We start from the raw sequence: 15888 nt of genomic DNA, 5'->3' as shown, positions 1-15888 counted from the left end.
CCTGACCCGGAATCATCTCCTGTCTCCTGCATTGTCAGGTGGATTCTTTACCGCTGAGCCACCGGGGAAGCCCTTTGCATGCTTTTTCTAATAAAATGGTATCCTTTCACAGTGTCCATGTTATTTTGATACAGTCTTACTTGGCTCTGTGGAAGGAATTACAAGCTAGAAAGCAGTTAAAAATACACAGTGGTAAAGACAGCAAGGTTAATGGTCTTGTCTTTTTTCTTTCCTTGTTTTCTGCATTTTCAAAACTATAATGCACATCTTAGCATGTACAAACCTTTGTGGTGTACTCCTACTTTTCAAGACTCTGTTCAAGTTATTACCTTACATATTGCAGTGCTACAGTCATTTTATTTGTTTCATTACTTAATCTTAGATTCTCTCATGATTTTATCCTTTCTGTCTGATAGTCCCTTTACCTGGAGTAGACTTTCTTCTTTAGTTTGCATAGTGAACTTCTTGTCTGAGATTCACATACAGCTATGCTCCTCCAAGAAGCTTTTCCCATCACCACCAGCTATGTTGGAGACTGCTGTTGGTGCTACCTACTTCCTTGATTGTCTCCAGTAGCAGCTACCATGCTGTATTTGGTTTAATTTCTGTTGTGTACCCTCACCTTTGAACCCCTGTTAATTTATTGGAAGGTAGAGGTTTATTTTATTGATCTTCATATACTCAAACCCTAATGCAGGCTGATGTTTTCTTGACATTGTATGAATATATGTTGAATAAAAAAGGGTGAGAAAGAAAGGAAGATAAAGGTTGAAAGGCATAAAGGGCTGGTCAAACATTTGGAGTCATCTGCGAGCAAAATAGTTTCTAACTCATGATAGAAAAATAAGGTGACTAGCAGTGTTCTGAAAACTTTACTTTTCACTTTAATAATGGGTTTTCTTTCCCTAACTATTGGGTGTAATTTATGAATTATATGTTGTAGGCAATAAAATGAACAATACTGTTCATTCTAGAAATGGTTAATGATTATTTTTAATAGCAAAATTTATGTAACTTGATTCAACAAGGACTAATCCTATGGTCTTTTCCCCTAGGAAGTTACATACTATTGCACTGGTGTTTTTAATTGTGTGTGTTATAGGGTGATGTGTTTGTGTACTTACTTATGCTTAATTGTCAAGTATAAAAATTTAGAGACTTCTATATCAGAAACATTTTATATTAAAGTAACTGTAATTGCTTTGCAATTAAAAGCAGTAGTATATATGGGTAAATTTTATATACTCCACCAAAAAAATCACTTTAAATTATTTGAAGGTGCACCTCCCCTTTCCTCTTTGGAAAAAGATAAAGAAATTGACCTTGAGCTACTTCAGGATCTAATGGAAGTTGACATTGATCCTTTAGATATTGATTTGGAAAAGGATCCTCTTGCAGCCAAAGTCTTTAAGGTATGATCCACTAGAATATTCTTTGCAATTAAAATCTTTAATCTTATACTTCTGGTTTATTGATTACTTAAAAGAGGAAAGTATATACTTAATGTAACCCATTATTTAGTTTGCTCAAAATTAAATTACTATAGATACTATAGTAAATTTTTTTATGGTACTATTGAAATGTTATAAGGAGAACTTACATCATTTTTTTAATATAGCTGCTAATATTATCTTAAATGTTAGTAAGAACCATTAATAAACGTAGAAGGTATGGTTATAGAGTATTGACATTTCAAGCAGCATTTAAGCTCATCCAGGTTGAGTTCATTGCAGAATCTACATTTTTACTAGCTGCTACTTTTTCTAAAGGAGATACATCTCTGATACTTTAGTTTAGTTTATTTTGTTTGTAAGAGATTTTATTAAGATGCTAGATTCTAATAAATAAGGTCTTTTTAGACTTGGGGATACAATGGAATATTCTGAACCATTCTTGTCGATGATTAAGTTTATGTTTTAAAAATTTAAAGGGTAAGGGGAGTGTTTACTTTGTAGCCCTGTTTGAGTTAAGATGGTGTAAATAATATGTTACTCTTAGTGGAGGGTCAAAAATAAATCACAGTTTTTTCTATTTTTTTAAGCCAATAAGCAGTACATGGTATGACTATTGGGGTGCTGATTATGGCACCTACAATTACAACCCGTACATTGGAGGTCTTGGAATTCCTGTAGCAAAGCCACCAGCAAATGCAGAGAAGAATGGATCACAGACAGTTAGTGTTTCAGTGTCTCAGGGTAAGTGAGGCACTGTTATTAAGACAAGCTATTCTTAAAACAAGTTCTCAGTTTGTGTATTCTTGGCCTGCTGAGAATTTGATCCTGAATGTATGCTGAGAGAGTTTATTATTGCAGAGGTGCCTTGAGAGTGACTGGCACTCAGAGCTGTGTGTTGGTCAGTTTGGAAGCATTTCTATTTATGGTCCATCTTTTGTTTCTCAAAATAACACTTAGCAAAATATACTTGTGAGTTGTGTGAGTTTGCCAGTGGTTTTAATTATTTTTATTGTTATTGCACTTTCTTTTATTTGTATTGTTATTATAATAGTAAATTTATATTTTATTTGTAAGCAGAATGAAATCATGTTGAGTATTAATTTTGCACTCTTCTAGTCACAGAGTATATAACTTTCTTTTTTCAATGAAATATTTTCTTAAATCTTGAATCAACCATACATTTACTGAAAAGTTACAAGTATAATACAGAGAACAGCTTTATCCTGACCCATTTGGGAGAAAGTTGTTAACCTGATATTTTTCTATTTTATTTTATTTTGCAAAGCAGGACATTTCTTCTACATAAACACATCAGGAAGCACATTCTATCAAAATCAGGAAATTAACATTAGTACTAACTTTAAGACTCCATCCAAGTTTCAGCAGTTATATTTAAATAATGTCCTTTATGCAGAATGATCCAGTACAAAATTGTGCATTGCATTTTACAGTTGACCCTTGAGTAATGGGGGAGTAGAGGGGCCCACTCCCACACAGTTCAAAGTCTGTGTGTAACTTTACAGTTGGTTCTTTTTCTCCAGAGTTTTGCACGCACGTGTGTGTGTGTGTGTGTGTTAAGTCACTTAAGTCGTGTCTGACTCTGTGCGACTTTAATGGCTGCAGCCAGCCAGTCTCCTTTGCCCATGGGGATTCTCCAGGCAAGAATATTGGAGTGGGTCGCTGTGCTTTCCTTTAGGGAATCTTCCCAATCCAGGGATCGAACCTGAATGTCTTATGTCTCTTGCATTGGCAGGCAGGTTCTTTGCCACTAGTGCCACCTGGGATGCATTGCACCCATGCATTCAGCCACTGGATCGTGTAGTATATATTTATTGAAAAAAATCCGTGTAAATTGACTTGTGCAGTTCAAACTGTGTTTTTCATGGGTGAACAATAGTTACCATATCTCTTCAGTCTTACTCAGTTTGCCACACTTTTTCAGAGGTGACTTACATGATCTTGATGCTTTTGAAGATTACAGGCCAGTTATTTGGTAGAATTTCCCTCACTTGGGGTTTGTATGCTATTTCCTCATGATTAGATTGTGGTTATGTGACTTTGGCAGTAATATTAGGAAACTGTAGTGTCAGGTTTTTCTTATTGCATCCTATTAGGTGGCTCATGATTTTAATTTGGATCACTGCTGATGGTCTTCAGTCTAATTACTTGATAAAAGAGATGTCTATCAAAATTTTCCAGTGAAAAATTATTCTTTTCCCTTTTGTAAAAAAAATTTTGGTTGGAGTGACAGAATAATACTTGGAAACTGTTGTTTTTTTAAAAAGAAGTTAATAGTTTATTCATTTACTTCTGAATAGACCAGTGGTTTCCTTTTTTTATTCAGTGTGTTATAATTTGTTATTACCATTATTTATTTGTCTTAAAATATAGGGAACATAAAGTTTTCCATTTTAACCATTTTTAAGTGTATAGTTCTATGCATTAGGTAAATTCACTTATCATTATTTATTTTGATACTCAAATTGCCCTGATTTGACCAGTGATATCTCCTTTAAACTGATCTCTGTTTTTTTTTTTTTTTGTCACGTCCTCATCTTTCTCTGAACATTTCCCTGTTTTTTGAACATTTCCCTGTTTTTTGGCATAACAAGATGCCCCAAGCTCATCATTTACTTTCCCTTTCCCAGACTGAGAATTAGCCACTTCATGAACAAAAAAGATATTTCAAAACCTTTTAGTGGAAGATTTCAAGATTTGAGTACTAGATATACTTGTTGCTAATTTGGGGCTGTTTCCATGGTCTCTTGATGGACAAATCTAGGGAATGTGTACACACATTTGTGTTTATATTTATTTCTGTATTTGTCTGTCTATCTAGAGTGCCGCAAGTTCACATTGATACATCAGTTAATCTAACTGTAATCTAACTCCATAGGCTTCATTTTTCCTTTGTTCATATTTCTCTTTTCTCTTGATAGTGAGGTGCCTGATTCTCATTATCCTTAATTTATTTGCTTCCATTATCATTACTTCCCTTACTTGGTCTGCTTCTCTTTATATCTCCACTGTCCCATCTCTAGCCTCCTTTGCCCAGATATTATTACCTGCTGTACCTCTGGTATGCGTGCCAGCTTGTTCTGACATGAAGATGCATTCCTCACCCTGTTTGGGTTCAGATGTCAACATTTTGTTGTAGGAAGTAGGACATGAATAATAATTATTAAATAGCTTTTGTCTTTTAATTGTTTTTTGTAGCCCTAGATGCTCGCCTAGAAGTTGGACTCGAACAACAAGCAGAACTTATGTTGAAAATGATGTCTACCCTGGAAGCAGATTCCATTTTACAAGCATTAACAAATACATCTCCTACATGTATGTAAAAGTCACCACTCTTAGAGTATTACACTTAACAGTTTATCTCTTGATTATCATCAGATGTACTCGGTGACAGTGGATTTTTTTAAAACTTATTTTTGGCTGCACTGATTCTTTGTTGCTTTGCAAGGGCTTCCTCTAGTTGCAATGACGAGGGGTTACTCTTTTTTGCAGTCATGGGCTTCTCATTGTGATGACTTCTCTTGTTGTGGAGCATAGGCTCTAGGCATGCAGGCTTCAGTAGTTGTGGCACACAGCCTCTTTAGTTGCAGCTCTTGGGCTCTAGAGTGCAGGCTCAGTAGTTGCGGCACACGGGCTTTGTTGCTCCACGGCACGTGGATTCTTCCTGGGCCAGAGATTGAACTCGTGTCTCCTACGTTGGCAGGCAGATTCTTATCCACTGCACCACCAGGGAAGTATCAGTGACTGATATTTAAATTCTCCCTTGCTAATTTAGTAGCAAGTTGAGAGATAAGATAGAGGATTAATGAATTCGGAGAGTGAAAGGGGAACAGAACATCTCCATGTAGTGTTCTTAAGTTCAGTCCAAAAACTTGAGTCATGTTTTTGTTATTTGTGGTGGTTAATGAAATTCTTGGGTAAGCCTGCATAGCTAGCTGCCTAGGAGTTTGTTGCATTATATCCAAATTTATGATAAAGTGGGTTTCTTTTTAGTAACATCTTTATCTTCCTTGAAGACCAAGATGAAAGACATATCATGATGATGGCCAAATGGATCTGATTAAACTACAAAATTAAGAGGACTTAATACCTAATTATCTATAGCAAAAGAAGAAAAACTTTTTATAGTGAATGACCAGATAGTAAATATTTTAGGCTTTCTGGGGCTGTGCATTGTGTTTTGCAGCTCTACTCTGACTTAAGCAGCTGTAGACAACATATACCTAAATGAATAGCTATGGCTATTAAGAAAACCATGTTACAGAGTCTGGTGGCCTGCCAGATTTGGCCAGTAGGACACGGTTTGCTGACTGTCGATGTTGTGCTAGACTTCAGTAGATCCCCTTCTGTCACGTGAGTACAGTTAAGATAGCAGCCTGTTTACCTTAAGATAGAGCTGTGCTAGGGAGATGGTGATGTTTTTACTTTTCTTAGGTCAAGAAAAATGAAAATGTGGTGGGGCATGGTGATGAATAAAAGTATAGGGATACTAGTTAAAACCTAGGAAGCATGTCATGTCCTTCTTCTTTGAGGGAGAGTTCACAATTCATTTCAATAGAGAAATTTGGATTTTCAGATCTTCCTATGTAAAGTTGAATTCCTTTGGTTTGCATTTTTCATTTTTTCTTGCCTGAGGAAGTATAGAAAAAATAGAAAAACCTAAGAATTGGTGTGGTGTTCTGCTTCTTGATATAGTCTATCTTTTGATTATTCTTCTGCCCCAAACTGTGTTCCTCATTTAATGTAAAACTTTCTAAATACATGAGAAACTTCTCTTAGCATCCCTTTATTTCTCTGCTCACCATGAATCTATACTCAGTTTGGTGTGTGTATCCTCACATCAGAACTTTCAGGACTTCCCTGACAATTTTAATGTGCCATTCAAGGTTGAGAATCAGTGGATTAGAGTCTAGATTTTTCTAAAGCCATCTTCTCAAGAAATAGGCAAGGATCTTCTTTCTTTCCCTTTTTTCCTCCCTCTTATTAATTAGGAGAAAATTGCAGATAGAAGTTGCTAGAGAGTAAGGTTCTTTCCCTTTGGTGGACAAGTGCAGTGAATTTGGGAGCTTCTCTTTGTAGTGATTTTTAACTTTCAAGTAATGTTGTAAAACCATGTTTTCAAATAATGTAATTCTGAATCATTAAAAAAAAATGCAATTTTAATTTAAAAAAAAACCCTTCATTTAACTGTACTTATTAATAGCTAGTTAACATTTCTCCTGCTACTTTGTGATAAAATCACAATTGTGTTTAATTTTCAGTATCACAGTCTCCCACTGGAACAGATGATTCACTTCTAGGGGGCTTACAAGCAGCAAACCAGTCCAACCAGCTTATTGTACAGTTATCATCTGTCCCAATGTTAAATGTTTGTTTCAACAAACTTTTTTCCATGCTTCAAGTCCATCATGTTCAGGTATGACTTCAGGAGAAATGGTGTATTTTTAGATGTTATTGCCGGCCTGGAAAAGATGAAATAACTGGGAAGATCAGTCTCAATTAGACAGGGATGATTTCTTTGTCATACTCAGATGGAAAAATCTTGGAGGTATTTTAATTAACCACAGTTCATCAATGATAGCTTATTATTTTTATGATTTTAAACTTTACTTTAGTTCTAACTGCATATTATATACACACCTGTATTTAAAGACTTGAGTCACCTCTTTTAATTTAGTGAAACATTTGTATTAGGTAAATTGTAAATTTTAATTCAGTTAAATTTCATTTGATCTAGATTTTTAAGATGTTTGCTCTTCACCTGAATTGAAGTAACCAAAAATAGTATTTAATTGACAAATTATTTACTCATAATCGTAAGGATTCATTCATAAGTTTTTTTGTTTACATGTTATTTCATAATATCATGGGTACCTTTTCTGTCAATTTTCATTGCTTTTCAGTTGGAATCACTTCTCCAGTTGTGGCTCACATTGAGTCTGAATTCTAGTTCATCTGGAAACAAAGAAAATGGAGCAGACATTTTTTTATATAATGCTAATCGAATACCTGTCATTACATTAAATCAAGGTAAGATTTACTTGAAGGAAAATCATTAATATAGCATAAAGTAAGTTAAAAAGAAAATGATTACGTTAATAATCTTTATCATGGTTGTAATGTTTTAGTAAAAAAAAAAATACCTATTTTAATATACTAACTTATTAAGTAGCAGGAAAGAGGACAGAAAGCTGTATTCTCTGATCTGTATTATGTCTGTGTATAACTCTACAGTGTACTGTTAATCTTTACATTGTATTTCCTTAAAATATTGTCTTGTTCATAAGCTATTCTTTTTTTTCTTAATTCTTTATTCATTTGGCTGTGTCAGGGTTAGTTATTGGGTCTTAGATGCGGCACACAGGGTCTTCATTGTGTGATTTTTGTTGCATCTTGTGCATCTTTTGCAGTGCACGGACTCTAGTTGTGGCACGTGGGCTTAGTTCCTCTGAGGCAAGTGGGATCTTAGTTCCCCCACCAGGCGTCAAACTGTTGTCCTCTGCATTGCAAGGCTATCAAGCTCCCATAAGCTTTTCTTTTGCAACTGGTGTTTTTTTAAATGTGCAGTAACTCTAGGAGAATTAGTAGATTGGAGAACGATGTCAATTTTTTTGTAGAAATTGTGTTCATTCATTTTGTTCTTTTCTTGAGAAATGCAGAAATGTGGGAATTGCAGGACTTGAATAATATCCTTTGATAGGAATAGAACTCGCTTTCAGCTCTGGTTACAGGAATCTGTTTGAAGAAAAGTAAAAATTATTTATTCCTGGTGCTTTCTCTCTGGAGATGTGCATCACACATGGCCCTCATATGGCCTGTCTCTCAGCCTTAGTGACAGCTGTGCTGTCTCCTGGTCTGCTTATATATGCATTGTTTCTATAGGAGCCAGCCCTACTTTAATTATTAGGTTTCCATCTGTTTCACTATATTAATGATTATTGTTATAAATTTTGCTCCCATCCCTTTTTTAAACTTTATTATTGTGAAAAACATTAAACATAAACAAGGGTAAGAAGTATTAATTATTTCTTACTGTCATCAGATATTTGGTCAGTATTCAAATTTCCAATTGTCTAAACTGTTAACAAAACTTTTTGGTTTATTTGAGATAGAGTCTGTAGAGGGTCTGCACATTTTAATTATGTTTTTAAATTCCTCCTATGTCTTTTTTTCCCCATTCTTTGCAGAATTTTTTGTCAAAAATGGTTGTTTGGTAGTTAGACATGGAGTTTAATCTGATTTTTTGTTTTGTTATTTAAAGGCAGTTTCATAGGTTGTTTGTTTTTGTGTTGTTAGTAGGCATTGATGATTAATGCCTAGAATTACTAGCCATTCACAGGAAGTTCCAAAATGAAAATAGTCTAATTTTGTTATTCCTTTTTTAATTTATCTTGAAATATCAATACTTCCATAAAGAGAAACTTCCTTTAATATGCTATCATGTCACCCTTTGGACGTACAGTTTGTGTAATGGAGGCAGAAAAAACGGAAATTTTTTGTATTTTAAAATTAATTTTTAAAGTTAATTGGTTCACAAGTAGTCTATAATCTAGACCACTTAGTTTCTTTAATAAATATGTCATGATTTAAAAATATTTCTTCTGTTTCTGTCATAATCATTGTTTATTGATGCTGAAATTATCCAGTTTGTAGTCAGTAACATACTTTTTTTTAGATTGTTTTGGTTTTGTTTTTTGTGAAATACACAATGTCTTTTTTAGGTTTTCGTGCGGTAGGTGTTGCAGACTATATATATTTCCTGCCTGGGATCTGGAGTCAGCCATTTTACTTGGTGTTTTAAGGGCACGATTAAATGCTCTGTGTTATATTTGCTTATTTTTAATACCTTTTTTCATTTCTCCACCTGCCACACGTGCTTCTTATCCAGACCTTGTAGGTGACTTAGTTATTGTTTTAGTTTGTGCTTTTTTCTGGGAAGTTGCATTGATTTTGAATGGCCTGTCCCACCCCTCTCTTTCCAGGATGCCCTGTTATTTTCAGTTTTTGGTTTTGCAGAATATGAGAACATTAAGTAAAGCACAAATTGTGTTATAGTAGAAGTGCATGTAGTTTGGAAAGGATGACAAATGTGTAGTGATGACATGTTATTTTATTTGTCATGGAATGAGCTTTAAACTTAGACATAAAATGTTGCTGACTCTAATGCTTTAGTTATATTTAATGGGAAACTCTTGTTTATGTTTTTAGGGCACTAAATTGATTTAAAAAATAATATCATGGTTTTAAATTCTTTTTGTTTTAATTCTTAATAAACATTTGCTATTTCTGAGTGAAAATTTCCCCTTTCTCTTTTCCACATAGCATCAATAACCAGCTTTCTCACAGTGTTAGCTTGGTATCCCAATACTTTGCTCCGGACGTGGTGCCTTGTGCTTCATAGTCTAACTCTCATGACAAACATGCAGCTTAATTGTAAGTTCAGACATTCGTTTGTATCTATGACATACACTTTATTTTTCTTGCTATCAGGTTCTTAAAAAGATGTTTCCAAGAAGTGAAATAGTTGTGAAAATGATTGAATTTCTTATTTGAATATGTCTCTGTTAGACTTGTTCTTAATGTGTCTTGTCCTTTGTGCTTCTTTACTTTGATTATATACTCCCATGTATCTATAATTACAGGTTTAAATTATATTTTTACCTTCTGAAAACTTTTAATTTTAAAAATTACTTTTAAAGTACAAAATCAAGTATTTAATGTTAGCCTGTGTCTTGTGCTGGTTATTTATTCTTTTTAAAGTAACTTAGCATTTAAAAATAGTTTATTCATTAATATATTCGTGAACATATATATATGACTAGATACCTCGGTTTGTGTTTTTCACATCTAAAATCTGTTTTCATGGAACTTAATTGTTTCTTCTCAGATTCTAAACTCCTAATAGTTTCCTACTTTCTTTACCCCACTTCTTTTTTTTATTAACTAATTAATTTATTTTTTTACTTTACAATATTGTATTGGTTTTGCCATACATCACTCCACTTCTTTATTTCTTGTTTAAGTTAAGATAGTAAAATTAATTTTTGAAACTTTTAAGAAGGAAACTTCCCTGGTGGCTGAGACGGTAAAAAATCTGCCTAAAACTCAGGAGATCCAATTTAATCCCTATGTCGGGAAGATCCCCTGGAGAAGGGAATGGCTACCCACTCCAGTATTCTTGCTGGGAAAATCCCATGGACAGAGAAGCCTGGCGGGCTACAGTCCTTGGGCTCACAAAGATTCCGACACGCTAAACCACTAAGACTTTGACTTTCTGTATGATACTGACGACAGATTTGACTCGAGTATTTTGTTCTCTTCAAAAAACTGTTGTATTGTCAGTATATATTTTAACAGCATATAGTCTTTATGTAGCTGACATGCTAAAATGAATAAATTTTATCTCAGTTTATCTTCAAAAGCTGGGTTAAACTGTATCTGAAAAATAGATCTTTGTTTCTAGAAGGGGACAGTGATTACTAAGAATAGGCTGACCAAAAGGACAGTAAGCATTTAGTTATTTCTTTTCCACTTGTCTGTATACTGAATAAGATATACATTAAACTAGATATTTTTCACTGCTAGAAAGGAGGCAAGAGATCTATGGCAGAGGAAAATAGAGAGTGAGGCTCAGTCAGAAGAGATTCAGATTGTTTTTAGTAACTATCAGGAATATATGAGTTTTCTTTGAAACCAAGAGATGTTTTAAATACTGCAGTCCCATTGTTTCAGACTATTTGTTGAGAACTTTTTTTTTTTTTTTAATGTTTTATAGCTGGTTCCAGTAGTGCCATTGGAATTCAGGAGAGTACTGCCCATCTGCTGGTTTCAGATGCAAACCTGATTCATGTTTTAGTGAAATTTCTTTCTGGCACAAGTCCACATGGAACAAATCAACACAGTCCACAGGTATATGATTTTTGAAAACTAGAGATAGGCTTAGATTATATAGTAAACTTATTTCTAAAAGAAATTTTAAGCATACCTAAATATGTAAAATTTTTATTGCTAAGGTATTAAATGATGGCTTTTTATGTATAAATAATGTTTTGAATTGTTTATAATAATAATCACTGTACTGAAACAATATAGCAGGTAGTAAGTTTTCTCTTGGAATTACTTGATTTTTATGCAGAGATGCATTTTTGGTGTTGTATTATTTGTGAAACCTAAACAAACACTTAAATGTTAGGAAAGCATTTCAAAACTTTGGGAGTTTAAAAATATTTTTAAAATAATGTATTGTGTTTAATGACCTCTACAATCAAGATTTAAAAAGTCACTTAACTTAATTCTTTTATAATATTAAATATTTTGTTCAACAAAATACAAAAAGTTGACATGAATGGACCTAAACAGTATTATGCTAAGTGCAGTAAAACAGAGAAAGACAAATGCTTTGAGTTTACTTATATGTGAAATCTCAAAAAATGTAACAAATGAACAAAGGTAATAAAAGTGAATAGAGTCATACATACAGGGAACAAACAGGTGGTTGCTGAATGGGAGATTGGGGTCAGGGGGTGGGAAAGATGAGAGAAATGGATGAGGGAAATTGAGAAGTACAAAAGTCCAGGTACAAAATAAATCAATCACCAGTATAAAATGTACTGCGTGGGGCATATTGTCAATAATAATGCAATATCTTTATGATGACAGGTGGTAGCTAGACTTACTGTGGTGATCATTTTGAAATGTATAGAAATATCAGATCACTGTTGTACCCCAGTATCTAAGTAGTATTGTAGGTGAATTTCACTTCAAAAACAGACTCATAGAAAAAAAGATCAGAGGTGGAGGTTGGGGGAATTGGATGAAGGTAACCAGAAGGCAAAATTTTCCAGTATAAGATAAGTAAGTACTAGGGATGTAATTTACAGCAAGATAAATGTAATTTACATTTCTGTATATTATATATGGAAGTTTTCTGAGAGAGTAAATCTTGAGACTTATATAGAAAAAAATTTTTTCTTATATTTTGTATCTATATGAGATGGATGTTCTCTAAACTTACTGTGGTAATCATTTCATTGTGTCTGTAGTCAAATCGTTACTCTGTACACTTCAAACTTACATAGTCCTATGTGTCAATTATATCTCAAAACTGAAAGGAAAAAGATAAATACCGCTTTTGTTAATTCAGAAAAAAAAGATATATCTGAACTTACAAGCTTTTTTAGTCTAACCACAGATATTTCTTTTATATCAATTTAAGCTTTTGTTGTACTGCTTTTTTTTTTTTTTTCACTCCTCAAGTGTTTATTCCATAATCAGTTACTGCAGAGGAGAAAAACCCAATTGTACATAGGTTGAAAGCAAAAAATATACAATTTCACACAATATATCCAGTTTTCAACCCCAATAGGTATACAGGTACAATACAACATAGAGTCAGTGAAGGAAATCTAACAGCTCAGGCTTTATAAGCACTGAAGAATCCAAGAACGTCGCTACCATCCATGTTAACAAAATTCAAGTGCTTTGAAGAACCAACTGGAGGCCTATCCACAGACGTCTTTCGTTTCACAGGATGAGCCCTAATACGGAGTTTTGTGATTCTGTAATTTCCAATTCTTTGCTAGCCCTTTCTGTTTATGGGAAAACTGTTCTCTTCCATTTATCTTTAAGGCAACCTCATACGAGCATTACATGCCAGGTGTGAGGGGGGTCCCATCAGGAGCCACGTGGATGAGCCAGGCCCACAGTGTGTCAGGAGGATGATGGCGGGGCTGGGGTGGGGAGGAGATGCAAGACCATCGAGAAGCTGCCTCATCTGAGGTTGGGGACAGAATGGCTGTCACCTGCCTGACCCCACCCAGAGAAAAATGGAGCAGGCGGACTCCTGACCACACAGTTTGGCCTGAGCAGGTCAGCTGCGTCTCTCATCCTTCCATGTGTAACACCTGTCACCGTTCGCAGGCCTCTCTCTGCCTCGACGTTGAGTTCACCTAAAGACTGAATGTGAAAGCATGAGTTTGGGGTATAAGCTGCCAGAGCCTGCCGGGCTCACAGTTACAGGGTCTGGTCCCAGGAGGCGGCTGCCATTGCACTCTGGCCACCGCGGCAGTGAGAAACATGGCCCACTGTTGCCAGAACTTTTTCTCTAGAGAAACTGACAATCCAGATTCATATGAGCCCCCCAATTCGAAAAAGGATGCACTTTATTCACATAATTTAAAAATTATTTTTCCTTCATTATATTTCTTTTCAAATAAAATGTATTCACTGTTGATAGTATCTTTCTGATGGACATTATTCATAATTGTCTTACAAGGTTATCTTTTATTTCTTAGCTATGTGCTTATCTATGTGTAAGATCTGTGTACTGTTCTGGGTGCTAGAGATTTATGTAGTTAACGAGACTCTGCCATTCTTGGAGCTTAAATTCTGTTGGGTGCATTTAGTCAGTACTGTCATGCTACAGAATAGACTTAAATTTTGTAGATCATCATAAACGAGACAAAGAAAAAGATAAAAAAAAGAAGAGACTATTTGTAGTTTGATTGGCCCAGAGTTTTGATGAGGGGGCAGAGACATGTTATCAAGTATACATGTATGTATATTTATACATAAAGATTGCATGAATTTGGAATGTGAGGATTCCTGAAATCACTGATTCCAGCTTCTTTATTTTACATGTGAGAAAACATGCATTATCTGCAATGCCCACAATTATACAACTAGTTCATGGTGGAGCCTACGTTTCAGGGAGCATACTACTGTATAAAATAGTTTCCTCTCCCCCTACTTTTTTTTTTAAAGGCAGAATAAAAGTTACTGAAGATCAAGCTTTCCCCAGATATTTTGGTTTATAATAGATAGTTTGGTTATGAATGTTAAGATTTTTATGCTCAGAATTAGAAATGATGTTTGTCTAAAATGGTTTCGAGAACTACATTGCATTTTGTTTTTCCAAAACTCCTCTAGGGTTTATGATCATAACATTCCAACATATAGTTCAGGGTACATGGTGTAGCTCTCACTATCGTTTTTTTTTCATTGAAGAGATAGAAGTTTGGAAAGCTTTTTTTTTTCTTTTGCAGATTGCTACAGGTTTATTTTTAGCTCTGTGTTTTTGTTTGGAGGGTTTTTTCCCTCCATTCATTTTAGTAGTTGCTCTTGTAGTCATTAGAAGCATGACCTTTTGTGGATCACTTAGCCTGTCTGTTGAAATGGGATAATTAAGATCGTGAAAATCACAATTTTTTGTGCTTTTGAAAGCGTTATAGAGATATTTTTGTGTAATTTAGGCGAGTCTTTGTCTATATTGAATTAAGTCTGACATAATGGAAAAATATTGACCATAGAATCTATAGTTTTCAATTTAAAATATATCAAGACCTAAAAGCTTAATTGGTTTCCTGCTATCACTGTTAATATTTTTGTTTTTCAAATGAGACGTTTCAACCATATGGCTCTTAACACTTGATACTTTTAAATGAATAATTCAGTAAATGGAATCAGTAAGCAATTTTCAGTAGAATTACATTTTTCTTCAGGTTGGTCCAACAGCTACGCAAGCTATGCAAGAATTTCTTACCCGATTGCAAGTGCATCTTTCTTCAACATGTCCTCAGATATTCAGTGAATTTTTGCTGAAGCTAATTCATATACTTTCAACAGAAAGGTAAATTTCAATGTCATTAACATATATTCCTGATATATTAATAGAAGTAATAGGTAATCCTCCAAATAAATTTTCTCTTATCATTTGTTGGGAGTTTATCTGGGGATAGACAAGCAGGATGATACCAAGAATTAAGAGGGAAAGATTTATTGATATGTTTCCTAATTGTTTTCTTTTCATTATGGCTCTCCCAGATCCTAAGCTTCTTCTATTGTTAATGGAATAATGGGTTCATAGATTAGTAGTTATAAACCTTCTATGTGAAATTTACTTGAAGCTCTTTAAATTATTCTAGAATAAAGGTAAGGAATTAAAGCTACCAGTAATTTTATCTGAAACCTACTTGATAAAGGTATCTTAAAAAAGAAAAATATTAATCTCGTATCAAAATCCTAAATAAAATTTATTACCAAAGTCAGGCTATAGGTTAAAAAGAATAAACTGTGACCATAATGGGTTGATTCTTAAAATGCATGAATACTTCACTATCATATACTATTTATCATATTAACGAATCATTTCATCATACTCTGAGATAAAAAGCCAACATTGCTTTCTGAGAAAAACTTTTAATGAAATATTAACTGTATCATCTTATTTAAAATTACAAAAAAAAAAACATTATGAACAAACCAGACACTATTATGTTTATTTTAAAAGTTCCCATTGATATCAGGGAGAGTTAAAAATGCTGTTTGCTATCTTTATTATTTAGTTTCATTGTGGAAGTGCCAGTGAAGTTTTAAAATATTTTAATGTATATTTGAAAATGATTAAAATAACTTGGAG

The 15888-nt window shown here is 34.0% G+C and overlaps 1 protein-coding gene across 19 annotated transcripts in view; it reads left to right on the top strand.

Annotated features, from left to right (window-relative positions):
- The window catches only part of BIRC6 (baculoviral IAP repeat containing 6), a 212332-nt gene that overhangs the window by 101348 nt on the left and 95096 nt on the right, over nt 1–15888 (top strand). For all 19 annotated transcript variants that reach the window (XM_081590295.1, XM_081590294.1, XM_081590292.1 and 16 more), the window contains 8 exons: nt 1279–1412; nt 2042–2195; nt 4671–4787; nt 6734–6888; nt 7376–7502; nt 9795–9905; nt 11248–11381; nt 14972–15099. In XM_081590295.1, the coding sequence (XP_081446421.1) occupies nt 1279–1412; nt 2042–2195; nt 4671–4787; nt 6734–6888; nt 7376–7502; nt 9795–9905; nt 11248–11381; nt 14972–15099 (1060 nt within the window). The remainder of the gene's footprint in view (nt 1–1278; nt 1413–2041; nt 2196–4670; nt 4788–6733; nt 6889–7375; nt 7503–9794; nt 9906–11247; nt 11382–14971; nt 15100–15888) is intronic.

This window comes from Giraffa tippelskirchi, chromosome 4, assembly GCF_054371585.1.
Source record: "Giraffa tippelskirchi isolate mGirTip1 chromosome 4, T2T-mGirTip1v1.2.pri, whole genome shotgun sequence".
NCBI classification, from domain to species: domain Eukaryota; kingdom Metazoa; phylum Chordata; class Mammalia; order Artiodactyla; family Giraffidae; genus Giraffa; species Giraffa tippelskirchi.
This window is presented reverse-complemented; position numbering and strand designations above follow the sequence as displayed.